The sequence below is a fragment of the Kogia breviceps genome, chromosome 15 (assembly GCF_026419965.1).
Source record: "Kogia breviceps isolate mKogBre1 chromosome 15, mKogBre1 haplotype 1, whole genome shotgun sequence".
Lineage (NCBI taxonomy): Eukaryota > Metazoa > Chordata > Mammalia > Artiodactyla > Physeteridae > Kogia > Kogia breviceps.
The window spans coordinates 85988120-86008924 of record NC_081324.1 but is presented as its reverse complement, the minus strand read 5'-3'; the positions used below and the strand labels follow the sequence as shown (position 1 = coordinate 86008924).

The 20805-nt window shown below is 46.5% G+C and overlaps 1 protein-coding gene and 1 long non-coding RNA gene across 3 annotated transcripts in view; one reads left to right on the top strand and one right to left on the bottom strand.

Moving 5' to 3' along the window:
- Nucleotides 1–2159, bottom strand: part of LOC136792683 (uncharacterized) — a 77813-nt gene extending 75654 nt beyond the window's left edge. The window contains exons 1-2 of the long non-coding RNA XR_010836828.1: nucleotides 2046–2159; nucleotides 186–263 (exon numbers count right to left, since the gene is read on the bottom strand). This is a non-coding gene — a long non-coding RNA (uncharacterized lncRNA). The remainder of the gene's footprint in view (nucleotides 1–185; nucleotides 264–2045) is intronic.
- A 185-nt stretch (nucleotides 2160–2344) lies between these two features.
- Nucleotides 2345–20805, top strand: part of LOC136792680 (uncharacterized) — a 506767-nt gene continuing 488306 nt past the window's right edge. The window contains exons 1-2 of one of the 2 annotated variants that reach the window (XR_010836824.1): nucleotides 2345–2558; nucleotides 5841–5954. Coding sequence is in view for 1 of the 2 variants with exons in the window: in XM_067014889.1 (XP_066870990.1) it covers nucleotides 2565–2736 (172 nt within the window). In the remaining variant the exon portion in view is untranslated. Of the gene's footprint in view, nucleotides 2737–5840; nucleotides 5955–20805 lie in introns of both variants that reach the window. The other variant, XM_067014889.1, reaches the window with a different exon arrangement.

Sequence of the window (20805 nt, the reverse complement as noted above, 5' to 3'; positions counted from 1 at the left end):
ACAAAAACTTAATGCGGAAATACAAGCAATTCAAGAAGCTCATCTACAAGAAGACGGGCCCCAACAATTAATTCAAGGACTCTTGGATCAGCTTCAATGGTTAAACCCAATGCATTGGTTTCAAAATGGACTCACAGGATTGATTACCGTGGGGTCATGTGTATTGTTGATGTTAATTGCCTTACCTTGTTTATTACTCTTTGTTGTTGGCCGTCTCGCTGCTCTTCGTCAGGAGGTGTATGGGTTGAAATTGCATTATCAAGCTTTAAAAAATAAAAGAGGGGGAAATGTGGCGAGCATTGCCCTCTGAGGAAGGCGCCATTGAGACCCTCATAAGCCTCAGGGCATACTCTCCTTGGTATGCATCCTGGACTTTATGGTATGAAAGTAAAAAAGATGGCCTTTGGCCAAATCGCTCCAGGGAACTGCTCAGTTACTGGGAGTCCCTGGTTGTTCCCTAAAGCTAGGAAAAGCAACCCTGGAGGGGAAATTGGTGCCTTTGAGGGAAAAGCCGAGAAGCCAATCAACCAGCTGATGCCGATAAGGCGTGACTAAGCCGAAAAGCCAATCAACCAGCTGATGCCGATAAGGCGTGACTAAGCCGAAAAGCCAATCAACCAGCTGATGCCGATAAGATGATGACTAAGCAAATTCCCTGCTTTAGGGGATATATATACGGCTATGCTTTGTTATTAAACTTGCCTTGCAACCATCAGTTGCTTGTGCCCTTCTGATCCCATACCTTGGTGCGTTCAGTTCCCTACCCGCTCTCGTCGATTGATGCTGCACTTTGAGGACCCGCCGCGGATGGCGGCAGGGGACCTGGGTTCAATCCCTGGTCGGAGAACTAAGATTCCACAAGCCTCGCAGCGCGGCGAAAAAAACCCAAACAAACAAAAATAAAATAAAATAGGGATGTCCCTGGTGGTCCATTGGTTAAGACTGTGCGCTCCCAATGCAGGGGTCCCGGGTTCAATCCCTGGTCAGGGAACTAGATCCTGCATGCCGCAATGAAGAGCCCAAGCCACGTGCCACAACTAAGACCCAGCGCAGCCAAATACATAAATGTTTTTAAAAATAAAATAAAACAAAATAGCTATAGGTCCTTCGCTCTTCATTCACCTTCCTTCCTCTGCACCCTGATCCTGGAGATCTGTTTGCCTTTCAAGTTAACAGAAAAAAATTGCCTTCTCCTCACCTCTCTGGCTTCCAACCCACTCCTGCATACCTGGAGTTCCAGGTATTTAAATTTTCAATTTAAAAACGGTAGTGAGGATGTTTCCAAAAGTGGGTCTAGTCACGATGTCTGGGAACCTGCAGCTTCAAAGAAGCTGGATTTCCAGGTTATTCACAGCTGTGCCTAGTGATCTTGGGAAAGCAAAAGCAACTTTTTCATTTCACTTGTCAATGCCCCTTCCAATGCGTTTATAGGCCAGCTTTAGGCAGAAAGGCTCCCGGGAGAGAGGCCGTGATTCTCACGATGTGCTCTAGGCTTGCAGCAATCAGCCCATCCTGGGACGGGGCGGAACCTGCAGCTGCTGAGAAGAGGACGCAGGGCGCAGGCGGTAACAAGGTGGGTTGAGCCTCCAGGGCCCCCCCGCGCACTCACAGTCCGGACCTGCAGGCCTTTCACCTCGGCGTGGCAGGGCAGGGACCCCTCGTCTGGGGTGGGGTGAAGATGAGCAAGAAGCCAGGACACTCCCACCCCAGGACCGCAGTTTGACTGAGCCAGGGGTAGGTAGCTGGGAGACGCTCCACAGAACCTTCCCCTTGTCCACACCCCCTCATCGACCCTGGGGCACCACTTAGAGATGCGGGAGCAGCCAAAGTGGCCCCCCAAAGCCGCAAGACTCCGGACAGGACCCGTCCATCCAGGGAGGAGAAGCTGCTCCTGCACAGGCGCTCCCGGAGCGAACAGCCAACTTCGCCAGATTCCCGCGTACAAACTCCCGGTTCAGGTGCCCTCCGCCTGAAAGCACCCGGAGATCGGAGGGAGCTTCCCGAGCCGAGAGCGCCACCGCGACGGCCGCCCACCCTCGCCTTACCTCTGCCCGGGGGCGACCTCGGAGAGCGTCCTGCGTCCCCCGCCGTTTCCCCGGACTCCGGGACGCCACCCGCTGCCGAGTCACCGGCCCGGCAGCGTCTCGGATGTGCGCGCCCGGCTCCCCTCCCCTCGGAAGACCCCCTCCCCTCAGGGCAGCTGCCCGCGCCCCTCCCGGCCCACTGCTTCTGCGCGGCTAGGCTTCGCGCGCTTTGGACCGGACCGCCCCCGGCCACGCCCAGGCCACGCCCACCTGGCTCCGCCCCCGCCGCCCCCGCCGCCTCCGCCTCCCCCGCCTCTCCGCTCAGTCTTGTCTCAGTTCCCCACCTAAGACTTCCCCGTCCTCACCGCCTCTGGACCACCTCCAGCCCCGCTCAGTCTCCGGAACCGCCCCTCCCCACCTCCCTCTGCCCACTCCGTTACTTCCGGTCCCACCCGCCAGCCACGTGGTCGGGCGGTGAGCGCCAGGGCTCATGGGGTGAAGCACGCAGAAAGGAGCAACCTTCCAGAGTCTGAGGTAACGATGCCTACAGGGGAGGATGCGGTGCTCCAGAAGGATGCGCTCCTCCGACAGAGGGACTTCATGTGGCCACTCCCTTCCTTTCCGCCCTGGGTCGCAGCCCTAGAGAGTTCTACCCAGATACCCAGGGACTCAGACCTGGAGGTGGCCCTTCCACCTTCCCGCGGCCCTGCAGGTAGAGTGAGCTGCACCGCCTAACCCCCAAATTTTGGGTGACACCCTGGGAGCAGGAAAAGTGTGGGATTAAAACTCCCATGCAGGGACTTCCTTGGTGGGTCCAGTGGTTAAGGCTCTGCCCTTCCAATGCAGGGGGCACAGGTTCTGTCCCTGGTCAGGAAACTAAGATCCCACAAGCTGGGCAGCGTTGCCAAAAAAAAAAAAAAAAAAAAAAAAAAAAAAAAAAAAGGTCCTATGGGGCTTAAAATGGAAAGAGTTAATAATTGAATTTTTTCAGATTCTGCTTTTTAAAAAAATTATTATTGGGCATAATTGCATACAATACTATGTTAGTTACAAGTATACAACACAAAGATTTGATATTTGTATACATTGTGAAATGATCACTGCAATGTCTGGTTGACAGCTGTCACCATACACAGTTAGAATTGTGTGTGTGTGTGATAAGAACTTTTAAGATTTACTCTCTTACAGTTGCATTTTTTAAAATAAATTTATTTATTTTATTTATTTATTTTTGGCTGCGTTGGGTCTTTGTTGCTGCATGCAGGCTTTCTCTAGTTGCGGCAAGCAGGGGCTACTCTTCCTTGCAGTGAGCGGGCTTCTCATTGCAGTGGCTTCTCTTGTTGTGGAGCGTGGGCTCTCGGTGCGTGGGCTTCAGTAGTTGTGACACGTGGGCTCAGTAGTTGTGGCTCACGGGCTTAGTTGCTCTGCGGCATGTGGATCTTCCCGGACCAGGGCTCGAACCCGTGTCCCCTGCATCGGCAGGCGGATTCTTAACTACTGCGCCACCAGGGAAGCCCCTACAGTTGCATTTTTAAACAGGAAAAACAAGGTGCAAAAATAGGGACTCTACATACATATGTCACACCAGGAACTGTGAAGAGTGGTATCCTCGAGAAGGGGACTGGGATGTAGGGACAGGATAAAAAGTCGTTAGTTAATTCATGCTTTCTGTACTGTTTGATTAATTTTTGTAATATGCTTGTTTTGTCTATTCAGAAAAAACAAACAAACAAAAAACATGAGCCACTGCCATCTTGACCCTGCAGTAGCAGTTCTCCCACCCCACCCCCCACCGCTGCCCCGGTGTCTTTTCTTTCTGGTTTTCCCTGAGCTGCCCCCTCCCGGGAGGTGATCCCAGCAGCCGCCCAGGTTCTCACCCTCATAGACCCTGGGAGAAGCTGAGCCTTCGGGGAGCAGGAGTCTGACTGCTTCCTGGATTGTTAGTGAATGCAGGTTCATGTGCTAGACCCACAGTGAGGCCAAACAATACTGAAATGTTGGTGTTTGGAGCAGAGAAAGTTTTATTGCAGGGCCCTGCAAGTGGATGGGTGGCTCAAGCCTTAAAAAACCTGGAACTCCTCGAAGGGTTTCAGCAAAGCCCTTTTATAGGAAAGATGAGGGAGGTGCATGGTTGTTGCAGACTTCTTGGTGTCAGAATCCTTTGCAGCTATCCTCCTAGGTCAGGTCAGGATGTTCCTGTAAACGTGCAACAAACAAATGTTATTCTTTGTTCTGCAATGTTTTATCTCTATATAAATGGAAGAGTGTTACACTCTTGAAGGTCAGAGACTTGAGAATGCGCTGTCCTATACAGTTCACGCTACAGGCAACATTCTTAACTGGGAGCAAAAGCAATAGAGTACAAAGGTTAAAGTAAGCAACCAAGCCTGCTCTCCAGAGCCTGCACGCCACAGCTACTGAGCCCATGTGCCACAACTACTGAAGCCCATGTGCCTAGAGCCCATGGTCCACAAAAAGAGAAGCCACCACAATGAGAAGCCCGCACACCGCAACAAAGACCCAATGCCGCCAAAAATAAATACATAAATAAATTTATTTTAAAAAAAGATTAAAAGAAACAAATCCAATATGGTGTCAGATTTGTTCTTCCCTATTACATTGCTATAGGTAGAAGGAGCATATGGGAAGGCAGAAACCCTCCAAGAGAGGCTTAGACCCAAGTTGCTGCCACCTCCCCAAACCAGCAACACCTGGCCGTCCCCCCCAGGGTCCCTGCTTCTCACCCACAGGGCTCAGGTGGCCCAGCTCCCACTGCGTTGGCTCAGTGGACTATCAGAAAGGTAGAAAGGAAGCCTGATTTCTGCCTGTGTCATCCTTCCTGGTTACTAGAGAACCCCCAAGCATCCTGACTTCAACTGCTTTAAAAAACAAAACAAAAAACAAACAAAAAAACCCAAGAAGAAACAATAAAGAGATCCAGAACGACGGTAGATACATTTCTTTTCCCCCAGACAGGTCCTCCTAGAGAGCCAGGGGCCAAGCCTGGGAGGAGGGCTGGCTTTGAAGAGCCCTCCCCAGCGTCAGTGGCCTCTCTCAGCTCCGTGGAGCTGGGATTCTAGACCCGGGCTGGGCGAGGAAGACTCAGGGCTGCTACTGTGCCCTTTTATCACTTTAAACCTCGGCAGTGCAGACAGAATCCAGCCCCTGGGGATTTCCAGACCCAGGCCCCCCCGTTTCCTTGTGGCCAAGTGTTCAATCTCTAGGAGGGCCCAGTGAGAATTGCTGCTTTTTATTATTTTTTTTTTAAGTGTTATTGGAGTGTAGTGGATTTACAATATTGTGTTAGTTTCAGGTGTACCAAAGCGATTTAGTTATACATATACATACATTCATTCTTTTTCAGATTCTTTACCCGTATAAGGTTATTACAGAATGCTGAGTAGAGTTAACTGTGCTCTGCAGAGAGCTGCTTCTTAAAATATATACAGTATGCTGCGCTGGGTGGCGTGGTCTTGCTTTGGAATCCCAAGAGTCTGTGTTGTGATTCTCCCACCGGGACTCCCGTAAGCTTCATGCTGCATCTTCCTCCCCGTGGTTATACCTCCGGGGCCATGGAGTCGGCCTGGTTCGTCCCAAACATTAGAAATGATCGCACCAAAGCCTGGACTGACCGCAGGGCCCTTTCCTGTCGTTGGCTCCACTCAGGGCTGGCAGCCTTGCATGTCGCTTGGTAGATGAACCGGAGCAGCCCTCCTGGGTGTGAAACGCGTTTCCTCTAGAACCCAAAGGAGAGGCCGCCTAGACCCTGTGCTTTCCTCATTGTGTACATGCAGCACTTTGCCTTTCGCTTCACAGAGGATGTCTGCCTGCCTGTGACCGCTAGATGTGGTACAGCTTCCCTGAAATGCGGGTCCCCGAATCTTCTTGCCTTCTGGAGCACACGCGTCTTTCCAGGGCCTCCAGTAAAAGGTACTAGCCACCTTTTTTACTCATTCCGTCCAATCAGCACGATGTCATTGAGGTACTAGACCAACATGATCTTCGGTGGTGACAAAAGAAATGTTCACATATTGAGGTACAGAAGAGTCATTCTGGCTTATAGATGAGTTAACTTGAATTTTATGCTAACTAAAATAGCCCGTTTGTGGCCTATGAAACAGACATTGTACATCTGTTTTAGTTATTAGACCAAAAGTAAAGAATGTCCATGTTAAAAATAAAGATTAAATGGGACTTCGCTGGCAGTTCAGTGGTTAAGATTCTGAGCTTCCGTTGCAGGGGGCATGGGTTCGATCCTCGGTCGGGGGGCTAAGTTCTCACAGGCTGCACAGTGCGGCCAAAAAAGAAAAATTTTAAAAAAAAGATTAAATGCCTCCCTTCCTGGAACACCGATCTGGTCCTCCTTTGATGATAAGACTGCCTTCCGGGTGCCAAGGCCATGCTGACTCGTTGTGTATGTGCCGGTCTGTGTGTGTGTATGTGTGTTTCCCTTGAAATGTATCCCTGACTGGTTTAGTGTTCCTTGTTCTGACAAGATATAAAACCGTGCTGAAAACCTGCTGCTCTGGAGCGGCTTCTCCGAGTCACCTGGGAAGCAGGCTTCCGGGCCAGTCCTCAGTTTGTCTCAAATAAAACTCTTTCCTGTTCTTATTATAGATGTGTATTGATTATTTTCATTGACATTGCCGTGTCCAGGGAGGCCAGAGCTCTGTAGGCTGTATTTTGACAGCAAGGAGTGTTAATCGAGTCCAGAGACAACTCCGTCATTTCATATTTTTGTCCATCCACGTGAATATTAAGATTTGCATGTGTGTGCACGGGTGCATATGTGTGCATTCTGAGTTGTCGTGCAAAATCTGTTTAACAATGTGAGTTACAGTAAAAAAGGTGATGCCAAGACTTCCGTGTCCGTTCATAGCAGTAGAATCCCTGCACCCTTAGGTAGACATACATTTAACTTTCCGTGGTGCCAGATTGCTCCCCCAAGTGGTTGTACCAGTTGGCAAGTTGTATTTGCAGCTAGAAGGTCTCTTTACTCTCTGAAATGAGAGTTTTCCAGAAGCAAGCGCTTGTGTATCTTGTTTTGGGATGGCGCACATCTGGCTGGGTTTTATAGTTCTGCAGCTGGCATTTTATTTTCCAGAGTAACACTCATCTTTATGGCTCACCACTTAATTTCCCACTGTCAAGAGGCAGAATGAAGTTTTTCCTCTTTTTAAAAGAATGATGTAAGTAGGGAATGATGAATGCAAAATGCTGTAGTTAAACATCAGCAGATAAGCCGATGGATCGGCTGTCACTTAGATGATGCTATAAACGGAAAGAAAGTAATATTTACTCGTTGGCAAAAAAAAAAAAAAAAACAAGAATGGGTGATGGATTTGGTGTTCTTTGACTCTGAGTGACTCATTACAGCAAATTGTTATTTTCCAGTTAATAGAGGGAATAAAAACTACAAAACAGAGAAAAGGCATTGCTTTCAAGAGCACGCCGGGTCGCTTGCACTGTCGAATCACGTGAACTATTGCAAAGTTAACTGTTATGGGTGGACCTGTGTTTTCTCCAAATTCACCTGCTGAAGTCTTAACTCCCAGGACCCTCAGAATGTCTATTTTTGGAGATAGGTCTTTAAAGAGGGAATTAAGGTAAAATGAGGCCACGTGAGTGGGCCCTGAGCCAATCTGACTGATGCTTTTAAAAGAGGAGGACATTAGGACACAGATACACACAGAGCAAAGACCTTGTGAGGACACAGGGGAAAGCCAAGAGGGGAACGTCCTGCCCACAGGAATCTTTCCTTACCTTTTCCAGTTTCTGGTGGCTTCTGGCATTCTCTGCTGTGGCAGCATCACTTCAGTTTCTGCCTCTATCTCTATGTGGCCCTGCCCTCTTCTCTGTTTTTTTTTTTCCTCGTCTTCTTATAAGGACACTTGCTATTGGATTGAGGGCCCACCTGGCTAATCCAGGATGACTGCATCTCAAGATCTGTCACTTAGTTACATCTGCAAAGACTCTTTTTCCAAATAACAGTCACATTCATAGGTTCCAAGTGGTCATGTCTTTTAAAAAGACCATCCAACCCACTACAGGACCCACCTGGATAATCCAGGGCAGTCTCCTCATGTCAAGATCCTTAATTTGATTGCATCTGCAAAGACCCTATTTCCAGAGAAGGTCACATTCACAGGTTCTTGGGATTAGGAAATGCGTGTGCCATTGGGAGCTGCGCCCATCACATCACCCAATAGATGTGCTGTGTGGATTAAACTATTTTATCCATGTAAAGTGCTTGCACCAGTTCCTGGCACTGAGTGAGGGACCTATACGTTTTGACTAAATTAACATTTTTATTATCCACATTGGGTCAAAAGTGGGGGAAGCCTAGACAGGAGAGCAATGCATTTCAAGATAAATGAGAAAGCGCATTTCTTAGTCACAAAGAAGCATATCCCTATATGATTAATATGCAAATGACAAATGCAATGTTGAAAGAATCCATTTATAAACCCGTTCGAAATAAACCTTCGTACCACTGTGATAAATACACAGAAAAGATAGTTGAGGAAAAACGTAATGAACCAATAAAAAGGCTGGGATTTCAACAGGGCTGTTTTCTAAATGCAAATAAGCTGAGTGCTGCTTTCGAGACCCACACTTGCGTGTTGTATCTGCAGGGGTCTCACCCTCTGAGGGTGTCTGCTGGCCCTTCTGGCCTTGAGACGCCCCCCCCACACCACCCAGCATCCTGCTGTGACAGAAGCAACCCCCAGTGGGATCTGGAAAGAATCTCTCAGACCCAGGGAAACGGGGGGCTTTTTAGAGGCAGGTATAGCCTGGGGTTTGAAGGTAGAGAGCTGGGTTCCTTGGTGACACCTCTGTCTCTGAACAGCTGTGTGAATTTAAATGACAAACTCTCTGAACATCTTCTATGAAGTGGCAATTTCCTTGCAGGCTCACTGTGGGGATTAAATGAATTAAAATAAAAAGAGCGGCCCAGCCTTTGAAACACCGTTCTTAAAGCTTTCTTCTTTCAGCGGAAATGGACCCTAAGAATTGACTCCAAATGCAGTGTGTTTTTTGTTTGTTTGTTTGCCTGTTTGTTTAATTTCTTCTTCAACTATGAAGAAAGAAATTACCAAAAAGCTGATTTTGTAATGAAAGCACACAATTAGGTAAATGAAATAGAGCCTCAAAGATAATTGCATGCTGTATTTTGTTTTTCTTCCCAGAAACCCCTTTGGGTTCTCATTTTACCTGCTTCTAGGCAACAGATGAAATCATTGCTTTGTCAGAGCCCAGCACAGTAGAGTCAGGCCTTTTTAAAAATTTTCATTGAAAAGGTAAAAGCAGTTTTGGTTAAGAGCAGAGACAGTGTCTGGCGAGGGGCCTCACCCCTGTGAGCTGAGCCCCTTGGAGGGTGTTTCTCTGTGGCAGCTTTTTTTGTGGTTTTTTTGGTTTTTTTTTTTGGTACACGGGCCTCTCACTGTCGCGGCCTCTCCCGTTGCGGAGCACAGTCTCCGGACGCGCAGGCTCAGTGGCCACGGCTCACGGGCCCAGCCGCTCCGCGGCACGTGGGATCTTCCCGGACCGGGGCACGAACCCGTGACCCCTGCATCGGCAGGCGGATTCTCAACCACTGCGCCACCAGGGAAGCCCTCTGTGGCAGCTTTTGATCATCATGTGTAGGATCATAGTCTGTCCTGTAATAGAGTGAAGTTGCTGACCAATGGAAATGCATAGCTTCATATGACATCTTTAATTTTGACTTTGACAAATGCTAAGTAGGCTGAGTGAAGAAGGTCTGGGGGTCAGAGCTGGCCTCTGGTCTTCATTTGTCGTTTCTTAGACACTGGCCAGTTCCTATGTGTCCTTCCTTGTCAGGGAGGAACAGATTTTCCTCTGCCCTTCTGGGTTCTCCTGGCTGGTCTAAGAATTAAACCGACATAAGACAGATGAACAGGAGAACATCAAAGTTTAAAAACATGTGTACACGGGAGAGACCCAGGAAAACTGAGCAACTCGCCAAAATGGCTGAAACCCTCACCTTAAACACCATCCGCAGCTGAAGGCAAAAGAGGATATTGAGGTAGGGGTTTGGGACCTCAAAGGGGAGGAGGGCAATTCACGTGGAGATGGGAAAGCCAATGTTTGGCAAACAAATGTTTGCTGGGCCAGGCAGCAGTGACAGGGGGGCGCAGAGTGGACTCTGAACTCTAGTCCCTGCTGAGTTTGTCTCCCATGCTAAGCAGCCCATGAGAGAGAGAGAGGGAGGGAGGGAGGGAGGGAGGGAGGGGGGAGGAGGAGGGGGAAGGGGGAGGGGAGGGGGAGGGGGAGAGAGACACAGAGAGAGAGAGACAGAGAGAGAGCAAAGTAAGCTAAAGATCACCGCTTTCCTTGCCTTGATTTACCTCTGCGTTTGTTTCAAAAGTACATGGTGTTGTTTGGCAAAGACACTTTGCAGCTGTCCTTAGAGAGATACAGTGGCTTGGGCTTGACCTCAGGAACGCACCTGCGCAGATGCAACCTGGAGGTGTCCTAAAGTCACCTCTGCTTCATCACGGTGCTGAGGTCTCTGCCCAAAGGGGGGTTTACACTCTGCACAATTTGTGCCACGTGGAAAGGAGCGTGGAAGACAGTGCATGCCCCAACTGCCTGCTGGAAATCTCCACCCCTTTCCTAGAGCCCTGATGACCTGACTGCCTTCTACCCCTTAAATTCCCTTACTCCCCTTCTGATACCCACCAGGGCTCTTGGCCTCCTTAATCAATAGAAATTGACTAGAGGCCAGGTAAGAAATCCAGGCATGGCTTTACTGGGGCCCCTGCTGCAGCGGTGGGGAGTGAGAACAAGCAACAGCTTCCCTTGCTCACCCCAGGGGGGTGAGCTTATTCCTTATACGGAGTGAGGGGAGGGGTGTGTCCAGGGGTCGGGCTGGAGGCGTGGCTTAAGTGGTCTGCCCACCGCTTTGGATGAGTTGAGTGCAGGGGGCATGCGCAGAGCCCTGCGTTGGCTCCGGACCCCCAGCTTTTGCTCCCCGGCTCTTCAGAAGTGGCAGCTGAGTTTTTTGGTCTTTTGTATCTTTTTGTCCATAATTTGCCCCAACTGCAAATGCACACAGTTGTTTTTAGTCCCATATGATTTCTTTGTATTTTGTTGCTCAAGGAGAGGTTTGTCCGGGTGCAAGCATTGCAGCAAAGGGTCCCAGGTCCCAAGTCCCAGGTCCTAGCCTGCCTCATTCCCTTCTGGGAACTGGTGCCTTTAGAGCATCAATTCCCCTTCTTCATCCTCTGGCCATTGAGTAAAAAAAACGTGCCTTGCTTGCGGCAAACTCAGTTTCCTGCTTGGCAAGGTAAATCTGAGCAGGAAAGAGTCCCTGACTGACCAGGGGGGATTCAGTTCAGCTGGGTCCCCGGGAGGTAACCAGTTTCGCTCACCACACCAAGCCCGTATTCTTTGCAGGTATCTCTGGGGATAGCTCTATGCCAAGAATACGTTCTTTATCTAAATTCTTTAGCCAGCTAAGGGGGAGGCAAAAAGAAAGGCTTCCTGAGTCTTCTCTTTCTTAAAAATAACCAGCCTAAAATCATCCTTATTCCAAATGTTGCAGGAACAAAAAACAGTGCGAGAGGACGGTCACACCCCAGGCCTCAGGCGAGCGCCTGGGAAGGCCACCAAGTGTGGGTTCTTGGCTTTGTGCAGGAAAGAATTCTAGAGCCAAGCATAATAAAGTGAAGGCAGGTATATTCAGGGAGACACATACTCCGTAGACAGAGTGTGGGCCATCTCGGGAAGCAAGAGGCCCCGAAATATGGGGTGGTTAATTTTTAGAGGCTGGGTAATCAGTGGGAGGAGTATTCCAGCTATTTGGGGGGAAGGGGCAGGGCTTTCCAGGAATGGGGCCACCACCCACTTTTTGCCCTCTTATGGTTGGCCTCAGAACTGTCATGGCGCCGGTGAGTGTATAATGAGGCTCAAGGTCTAGTGGAAGCCAGTCGTCTGCCATCTTGAACCTAGCTTGTTCTAACCAGTTTATGTCGTGTCCTCAATGGCTATGTTATTCTTTTAAAGCTTGTGCCCTGCCCACTTCCTGTGTCACAAAGAGACAAAATTTGGTGGCAAATTTTGCTGCCTCTACAGGGCTGAGCTAGTACTTACACCCAGATGTCATTGGTATCCTTACATCATTCTCATTCCTTTGTGATGCACTAATGAATCTGTTCCCTCAAAATGAGGTTTTCCAGTTCTGCTAATGTGAGCTGAGCACCGGGGCTGGTGCACAAGCACTGGTGCCTGCACCCTTCTCTGGACCCTGCTTCCCTTTCCTGGAGCCTAGAGAAGTGACTGCTCTCAAGATGAACACCGCAGTCATTTCCTACCCTGAGCGTCTCATTTTGGCTTTCTCTCCCTGGACTTGGGCAGGTTTTGCAACACAAGAGAAACACACTTTTCTTTAATGTCCTTTACCATTTCCTCCTGCATGATTCTAGCCGATACTTGATGAGCCAGACAAAACAATATCATAATCAGCGCATTCTAGATAAGACCACGTTTCCATCAGAAGATGTCGGGAGCATTCGCATAGCTGTAATTAGCAAAGAAGAAGTTAGAGAAATCAAATGCACGCAATCCTTTTAAGTATGATTCACTTAAGACCTAATTACCTTGGAGTCATTGGCCTATAAGAAAGCTTTGGAGGCTGTTGCAGTGAATACAATGCGCCAAGTAGGGGACGTGATGGAATCATTGAGCTTTAATTAATTGGATACCAGGGAATGCACACTTCCTGACGGAGAGCTCTTCACTTAAGGCGGATTTATGCAGTTTGGGATTTCAGGAGCCTATAAAAGTTTCTTCCATTGAATTCCTGCCCAACTGAGAGGTATTGAAAACCAGCAGATGGGTTGAAAGTTACAAGAATAACTTCTGATTTCTTACTGATGAAATTCAGCATGTAAATGAGCTCCTGAAGCTTCTCTCTCTCTCTCTCTCTCCCTTTGTGTCTCTCCCTCAATTTCTTTTTATTGTGGTAAAGTAAAAATGGGATAAACTTTTAACCATTTTAAGTGTACACGTCAGTGATATTAAATACATTTATAATTTTGTGCAACCACCATCACGCTCCATCTTGAGAACTCTTTTCATTTTGTAAAACTGAAACTCTGTACATAGTAAATAACGTCACCTTCTCCACCCCACCACTCCAGCCTTTGGCAGTCACCGTTCTAAGTATCTCATATAGGTGGAATCATATAGTATTTGTCTTTTTGTGACTGGCTTATTTCATTCTGCATTATGGCCTCGAGGTTCATACATGTTGTAGCAGATGCCAGAGTTCCCTTCCTTTTTTTTAAAATTTAACATCTTTAATGGAGTATAATTGCTTTACAGTGTTGTGTTAGTTGCTGCTGTATAACAAAGTGAATCAGCTATACGTATACATATATCCCCATACCCCCTCCCTCTTATGTCTCCCTCCCACCCTCCCTATCCCACCCCTCTAGGTGGTCACAAAGCACCGAGCTGATCTCCCTGTGCTATGCGGCTGCTTCCCACTAGCTATCCGCCCTACGTTTGGGAGTGTATATGTGTCCATGCCACTCTCTCACTTCGTCCCAGCTTACCCTTCCCCCTCCCTGTGTCCTCAAGTCCATTCTATACGTCTGCGTCTTTATTCCTGTCCTGCTCCTAGGTTCTTCAGAACCTTTTTTTTTGGGATTCCATATATATGTGTTACCATATGGTATTTGTTTTTCTCTTTCGGACTTACTTCACTCTGTATGACAGACCTAGGTCTATCCACCTCACTACAAATAACTCAATTTCGTTCCTTTTTATGGCTGAGTAATAGTCCATTGTATATATGTGCCACATCTTCTTTATCCATTCACCTGTCGATAGACCCTTCCTGCCTAGAGAAGTTCCTTTAGCATTTGTTGTAAAGTTGGTTTGGTGGTGCTGAATTCTCTTAGCTTTTGCTTGTCTGTAAAGGTTTTAATTTCTCTGTCGAATCGGATGAGATCCTTGCTGGGTAGAGTAATCTTCGTTGTAGGCTTTTCCCTTTCATCATTTTAAATATGTCCTGCCACTCCCTTCTGGCTTGCAGAGTTTCTGCTGAAAGATCAGCTGTTAACCTTATGGGGATTCCCTTGTATGTTATTTGTTGCTTTTTCCTTGCTGCTTTTAATATTTTTTCTTTGTATTTTATTTTTGATAGTCTGATTAATATGTGTCTTGGCGTGTTTCTCCTTGGATTTATCCTGTATGCGACTCTCTGTACTTCCTGGACTTGATTATTTCCTTCCCATGTTAGGGAAGTTTTCAACTATAATCCCTTCAAATATTTTCTCAGTCCCTTTCTTTTTCTCTTCTTCTTCTGGGACCCCTATAATTCAAATACTGGTGCATTTAATGGTGTCCCAGAGGTCTCTGAGACTGTCCTCAATTCTTTTCATTCTTTTTTCTTTATTCTGCTCTGAGGTAGTTATTTCCACTATTTTATCTTCCAGGTCACTTATCCGTTCTTCTGCCTCAGTTATTCTGCTATTGATTCCTTCTAGAGAATTTTAAATTTCAGTTATTTTGTTGTTTGTCATTGTTTGTTTGCTCTTTAGTTCTTCTAGGTCATTGTTAAATGTTTCTTGTATTTTCTCCATTCTATTTCCAAGATTTTGGATCATCTTTACTATTATTACTCTGAATTCTTTTTCAGGTAGACTGCCTATTTCCTCTTCATTTGTTTGGTCTGGTGGGTTTTTACCTTGCTCCTTCATCTGCTGTGTAGTTCTCTGTCTTGTCATTTTGCTTAACTTACTGTGTTTGGGGTCTCCTTTTTGCAGGCTGCAGATTCGTAGTTCCTGTTGTTTTTGGTGTCTGCCCCCCCAGTGGGTAAAGTTGGTTCAGGGTATTCTGTAGGACTTCCTGGTGGAGGGGACTGGTGCCTGTGTTCTGGTGGATGAGACTGGATCTTGTCTTTCCGGTGGGCAGGACTGCATCTGGTGGTGTGTTTTGGGGTGTCTGTGACCTCATTATGATTTTAGGCAGCCTCTCTGCTAATGGGTGGGGTTGTGGTCCTGTCTTGCTAGTTGTTTGGCATGGGGTGTCCAGCACTGTAGCTTGCTGGTTGTTGAGTGGAGCTGGGTCTTAGCATTGAGATGGAGATCTCTGGGAGAGCTTTCACCGTTTGATATTATGTGGGGCTGGGAGGTCTCTGGTGGACCAATGTCCTGAACTCGGGTCTCCCACCTCAGAGGCTCAGGCCTGACACCCGGCCGGAGCATCAAGACCCTGTCAGCCACACGGTTGGTCAACAGAGGTCTGTTACTTCAGTACACACCATTCCTCTCCCTGCTAGTGTTGCAGCGTCTCCTGCAGAGATGGAGGGGTGGGTGTGGCTCACCGCAGGGACAAGGACACTGGCATCAGAAGTTCTGGGAAGTACCCCTTGGCGTGAACCCTCCCAGAGCCCTCCATTAGCCCCACCAAAGAGCCCTCCCTCCTTTTTAAGGCTAATAATATTCCATTGTATGGACAGACCACATTTTGCTAATCCATTCATCGGTCTCCAAGGACACTTGGGTTGCATCCACGTTTTATCTCTTGTGAATAATGCTGCTGTTATTCCTGGTGAATTTAAGTTTCTTGCTTCATGGAGAAAGAATTGGGAGACGAAGTGCTAGGTCAGAAGTGGATTTACTTAGAGAGAAACACACTCCACAGGCAGAGGCAGAGTGTGGCCCATCTCAGAAAGCAAGAGAGCCCAGAAATATGGTGTGGTTAGTTTTTATGGGCTGCGTAATTTCATTGGCTGAGCGGGAGGCGTATTCCAATTATTTGGGGAAGAGGTGGAGATTTCCAGGAATGGGGCCACCACCCACTTTTTGGCCTTTCATGGTCGGCCTCAGAACTGTCATGGCACTGGTGGGTGTGTCATATAGTTGCTAATGTATTACAATGAGCGTATAATGAGACTCAGGATCCACCTCATCTGCCCTCCATCATCTGCCCTCTTGGACCTAGTTGGTTCTCACCAGTTTTTGTCTTGTCCTATGGCTATGTCATTCTTTTAAAGGTTGTGCCCCGCCCCCTTCCCTCCTGTCTCACTATGGATAGGAGTGCACATGTATTTCTTTGAGACCTGGCTTTCAATTCTTTTGAGTATTGAACCAGAAGTGGAATTTTGCTGGATCTGATGGTAATTCTAATTTTTGGAGGAATCACTATAATGTTTTCTACAGCGGCTGTACCATTTTACATTCTCACCAACGGTGCACAACGGTTCTAGAAGGAAACAGAATTTGCCACTCCAGAATATTTCTTTGGCATGCAAGTTATTTTGAGCCGAAAACAATCAAGGCCCATAAGACTCACACAAAGAAACTTTGATCTTCCCTCTAACTGCCTAAAAAATTCAGACAGCGGGTCTAGTCCCAGAATAGAGCTATAACCGGAGATGTCTGCAAGGAATATGGACTAGGTGTGGTGGTGGGGAAACAGGACCTAGAGATCAGAGTCCACTCTGTGTCCCGTTGTCTCTGTCTGGCTCAGCAAACATTTAGTTACTAATCATTTGCTTTTCCATCTCCATGTGAAATGCCTTCCTCCCCTTTCAAGTCCTAAACCTCTACCTGCAACTTCTTTTGTCTTTAGCTGAAGATGGTATTTAAGGTGAGGGTTTTAGCCATTTTGGCAAGTTGCTCAGTTTTTCTGGATCTCCCTCATATATATAGGTTATTAAAGTGTGATTTTCTCCTGTTCATCTATCTCATGTCAATTTAATTCTTAGACCAGCCAGAGAACCTGTAGTGTACAAGAAATTTTATGCTCTTGGACAGTTCCTCCCTCAGCCAGGGCTGCCTTTTTCCCAAGTCCCGAGCGTGGCCCACCCCTTCCCCTCTCAGAAGGATGGTCCTTGCTGGAGCCCGTGGTCAGATGGGGCCATGTGACTGGTTCCATCCTCATTTCCAGACCAGAGCACTTCATTGCCAGGGAGAGAATGACCAGAGCTCTCCTTTCCCTTTGGGACAGAGATCAAATGTTCTAGAGGCAGAACAGAGTGTACAATGTACACCGTTTCTGTAAAAACAAGGCAAAAAGAATCACTCGTGTTCAGGCTCGTAGGTGCCCAGACTATCTGTGGAGAACCAATGAGAAAACGAATAAAAATTCTGTTCGGCTGATGGTTTGGAGTGTAGCAATGAAACGGAGAATTTTCAGTTATCTTCTTTTAGGCTTTTGGATTTTGAATCCTGAGAGTGTATTATTTTTATTCAACAAGTGATACTAGAGTATACAATTAAAAATACAAATCCCCAGCTCTGCTCTAAGACGAACCCACAGACCCATGAATATTCACCCCCAAATTTTACCCCAGGATCCTTAAGGAGAGTTAAAAAGATCTGAAAGCCCTTCCCTTGTGCGTGTTGTCAGCTTATACTACATCACTGCTTAAGTCACCCAGGCTAGGATGTTTTTCTAACTTAGGGAGATTCATTCAGAAATGGATTCCGTAAGTCTGTCTACATGATAAGTATTTTTTATCAAGAGCAATAACAGGAGGAAACAAAAAGAAAGACAACTTCCAAGAATTGTATTTAGGGAGTTCATTTTAAATAATTTTGAACCATCACTTTCTGGGGAGGTTTGGGATATTGTCAGAAAGGTAGAGGCAAAGAAAAAAATAATTACAGTAGTTGTCTTAGCTGTGTCAGGACTTGGTCCTGATGCTGCTGATAAAATCAGCTAAGCTGGAAGTGAGTGTGAGTCGTTATCTTGAGAAATAGCTGTGGATCTGGCAGCCGAGAAAGCAGAAGAAAGAAGAGTGTTTATTCATTATCAAGATTTATTGTTTTCAGCTCTGGGAAGTGTTGGCAAAGCAAAAATAAAGTCACAAGGTAAATTTTACTTTAAAAAAAAAAGAGCGTGAGAGAGAAAGGAAAAAGATTATTTTCTTGTGGGTGGAAAGTAGGGCAAGGGGATGGATTACTTGTTAGGAGATCATTAAAGAGTCAGATGGGAAATTTCCTAGAGTACACATGCTGGAAAACTGTGTTTGAGATTAAAATAATAACAGCAGCACCCACCAAACGAGAGATTTGGTGATGCAAGCTTTGCCTGGAACTATACATGGCAGAGGGGGCTTGGGAGCTCTCCGGGGTCTTTGTAAGGGCATTACTGCTACTCTGGGGGCTGCGCCCTCGTGACCGGATCACCTCCCAAAGACCCCACCTCCTAACACAGTCACCTTGGGGGTGAGGATTCAACCCAGGAATCTGTGAGAGACTCAAACCTTCAGGCCATAGCACCTGGCAGCCATGAATCTGTTCTTTACCCCTACAATGGTGCCGTTTCCAGGGTGTTCTATAAAGAGAGCCACCCTGTATGTAACCTTTTAAGATTGGCTTTTAAATTTTCTTTTAGTCATCCTAATTCCCTTGAGATCCAGCCAAGTTGTTGCTTGTATCAATGCTGCTCTTTTTTGTTTCTTGGTGTTCCCTGGTATGAATGTACACACTACAGTTTTTATAACCATTGTATTTGTGCAACGTTCTGGTTTGGGGCTGTTTCAAATAAAGCTGCTATGAACCTTCACATATAGGTTTATAAGTGATTCATTTTCTTTGAGCCCTTGACAGCATTTGGTTCTATCTATCTATCTATCTATCTATCCATCTCTCTATCTTTCTTTCTTTCTTTCTTTCTTTAATTTTAACCATTCTGATAGGTGTGTTGTGGTATCTCCTTGTAGTTTTAATTTGCTATCTAACTTTTTAATACAAATTAAACTCCTCTGTTTGATTTTAATGATAACAGTTACTGCTATTTGTGATTAATTTACATGATTGCTAAGGCGGGGACTGCATCTCTTTTCCAGCTGCATCTGTATTCCCATTTTCTAGCACTTAGCAGGTGCTCAGTAAATATTACTGACCAGGGAGTTCCCTGGAGGTCCAGTGGTTAGGACTCCATGCTTTCACTGCCAAGGACCTGGGTTCAATCCCAAGTTGGGGGACTAAGGTCACACAAGCCAAGGTGAGGACAAAAAAAAAAAAAAATTACTGACCAAATAAATATACCAGTTACTAAGCTAAACCCTGGAGTGACAAAGGTGTTAATAACAGGCTCTGACCTTTGAAAAACTTACAGTTCAGTGTAGGGTTTCTCAGCCCTGGCACCATTAACATTTTGAGCCAGAAAATGATCACGGAGGGTGTGAGGCAGCTGTCTTGTCCTTTGTAAGATATTTAGCAGCATCTCTGGTCTCTACCCACCAGCAGTTACCCAAACTGTGGCTCCCAAACTCATCTCCACGCATGGCCAAATATTCCAAAAACTGCCTGCAGTTAACAACTAATGTTCTTTTATTCCCCCCTTATTATAATTTTTGTAGTGCTTTTATTTTTTAAAAAACTTTTTATTTTATGTTGGAGTAGAGTTGATTAACAATGTGTTAGTTTCAGGTGTACAGCAAAGTGATTCAATTATACATATATATGTATCCATTCTTTTTCAAATTCTTTTCCATTTAGGTTGTTACATAATATTGAGCAGAGTTCCCTGTGCTATATAGTAAGTCCTTATTAGTTATCCATTTTTAATATAGCAGGGTGTACATGCCAGTCCTAAACTCCCTACTATCCCTTCCGCCACCAGAGAACTAATGTTCTAATAGGAGAGAAAGAAATCTCTCCTGGGAAGGAAAGTGTATCTAAATATACTTACCAGCCAAGCAAAAGAATATAGCTCAGGACTCAGTTGACTGGAAGTTCCTTGCCTCCCAGAATATAAAGTACATCCCCAGAATTTTACAGGATGTTCTGCCAGAACTTTGAGGATATTTAATTAATTAAACAAATACTGAATGAATTCCAGCAATCGCCAGGCACCATGCCAGCCCTTGAAGATGGAACCAGGAACCACACAGACACACTTTTGTTCTCATAAAGTTACTGTCTATAGACAAAGTCAGAGGTTGAACAAGTTACCTTGAGGGTGAAGATCATTTGGGACACGAAGTCAAGGGCGCTTTGGGTTCGTTTGATGCAACTCATCATTCAGTATTTACCTGGTTCTTGGTCAGCTCTTAACTTTAATGCTCAGGAAAAAACACTACAAAAAAAGAAATAAAGAAAAACAATAGTCCTAAATACCAGAAGCAACCTCTCTTCTCCCATTTCCAGGACTATGCAAAGTAGGAGAACCTTTGTCATCTCACCCTCAGCACGTCCTGAAATCCATCAGAGGAAAATAATCTATCAGAGGACATAACCATTAGATCATTAGAGAGCAAGGAAAGTTTTTCTCTCTCTGTGTTTCTCTCCCTTTCCCTTTACAAAACAACCTTTATTGTCACTGTGAGTGATAAGCTGAGTAATAATGGCTGGAAGGGGTCCCTGAAGGCAAGCTGGTGGGTTCGGCTGTGGTACCCACATCTTTTATTTTCTGTGTCTCGATGCTTTGACCTCTGGGCCCTTGCTGACATGGAAGGGACCGCCCTTCCCAAGATCAGCCAATTTCTAAGATAGTAGGAAGCCCTGAAGGGTGCTTTGCAAATAAAACCCAGTCCCTCTGGAGCCTCTACCCCAACCACGTCCCTTACTGAGCTCTCACACTCAGGGCCACTCTCCACCCGCCTTCATCACTAACCCCAGGGCCAGGTGCCAGGCAACCTGGACAGTCTTTTGGTCCCAGGTCCTCTGAAATCGTTCGAATTAGTGGAACCTAAAGCCTGCTTACTCTGCCTCACCCATTCCTTCCCGTGGAAACCAGAATAAAGATCCTTGCTGTCATATTCCTTGGATCTGGGTAAAGCTAGAAACATGGT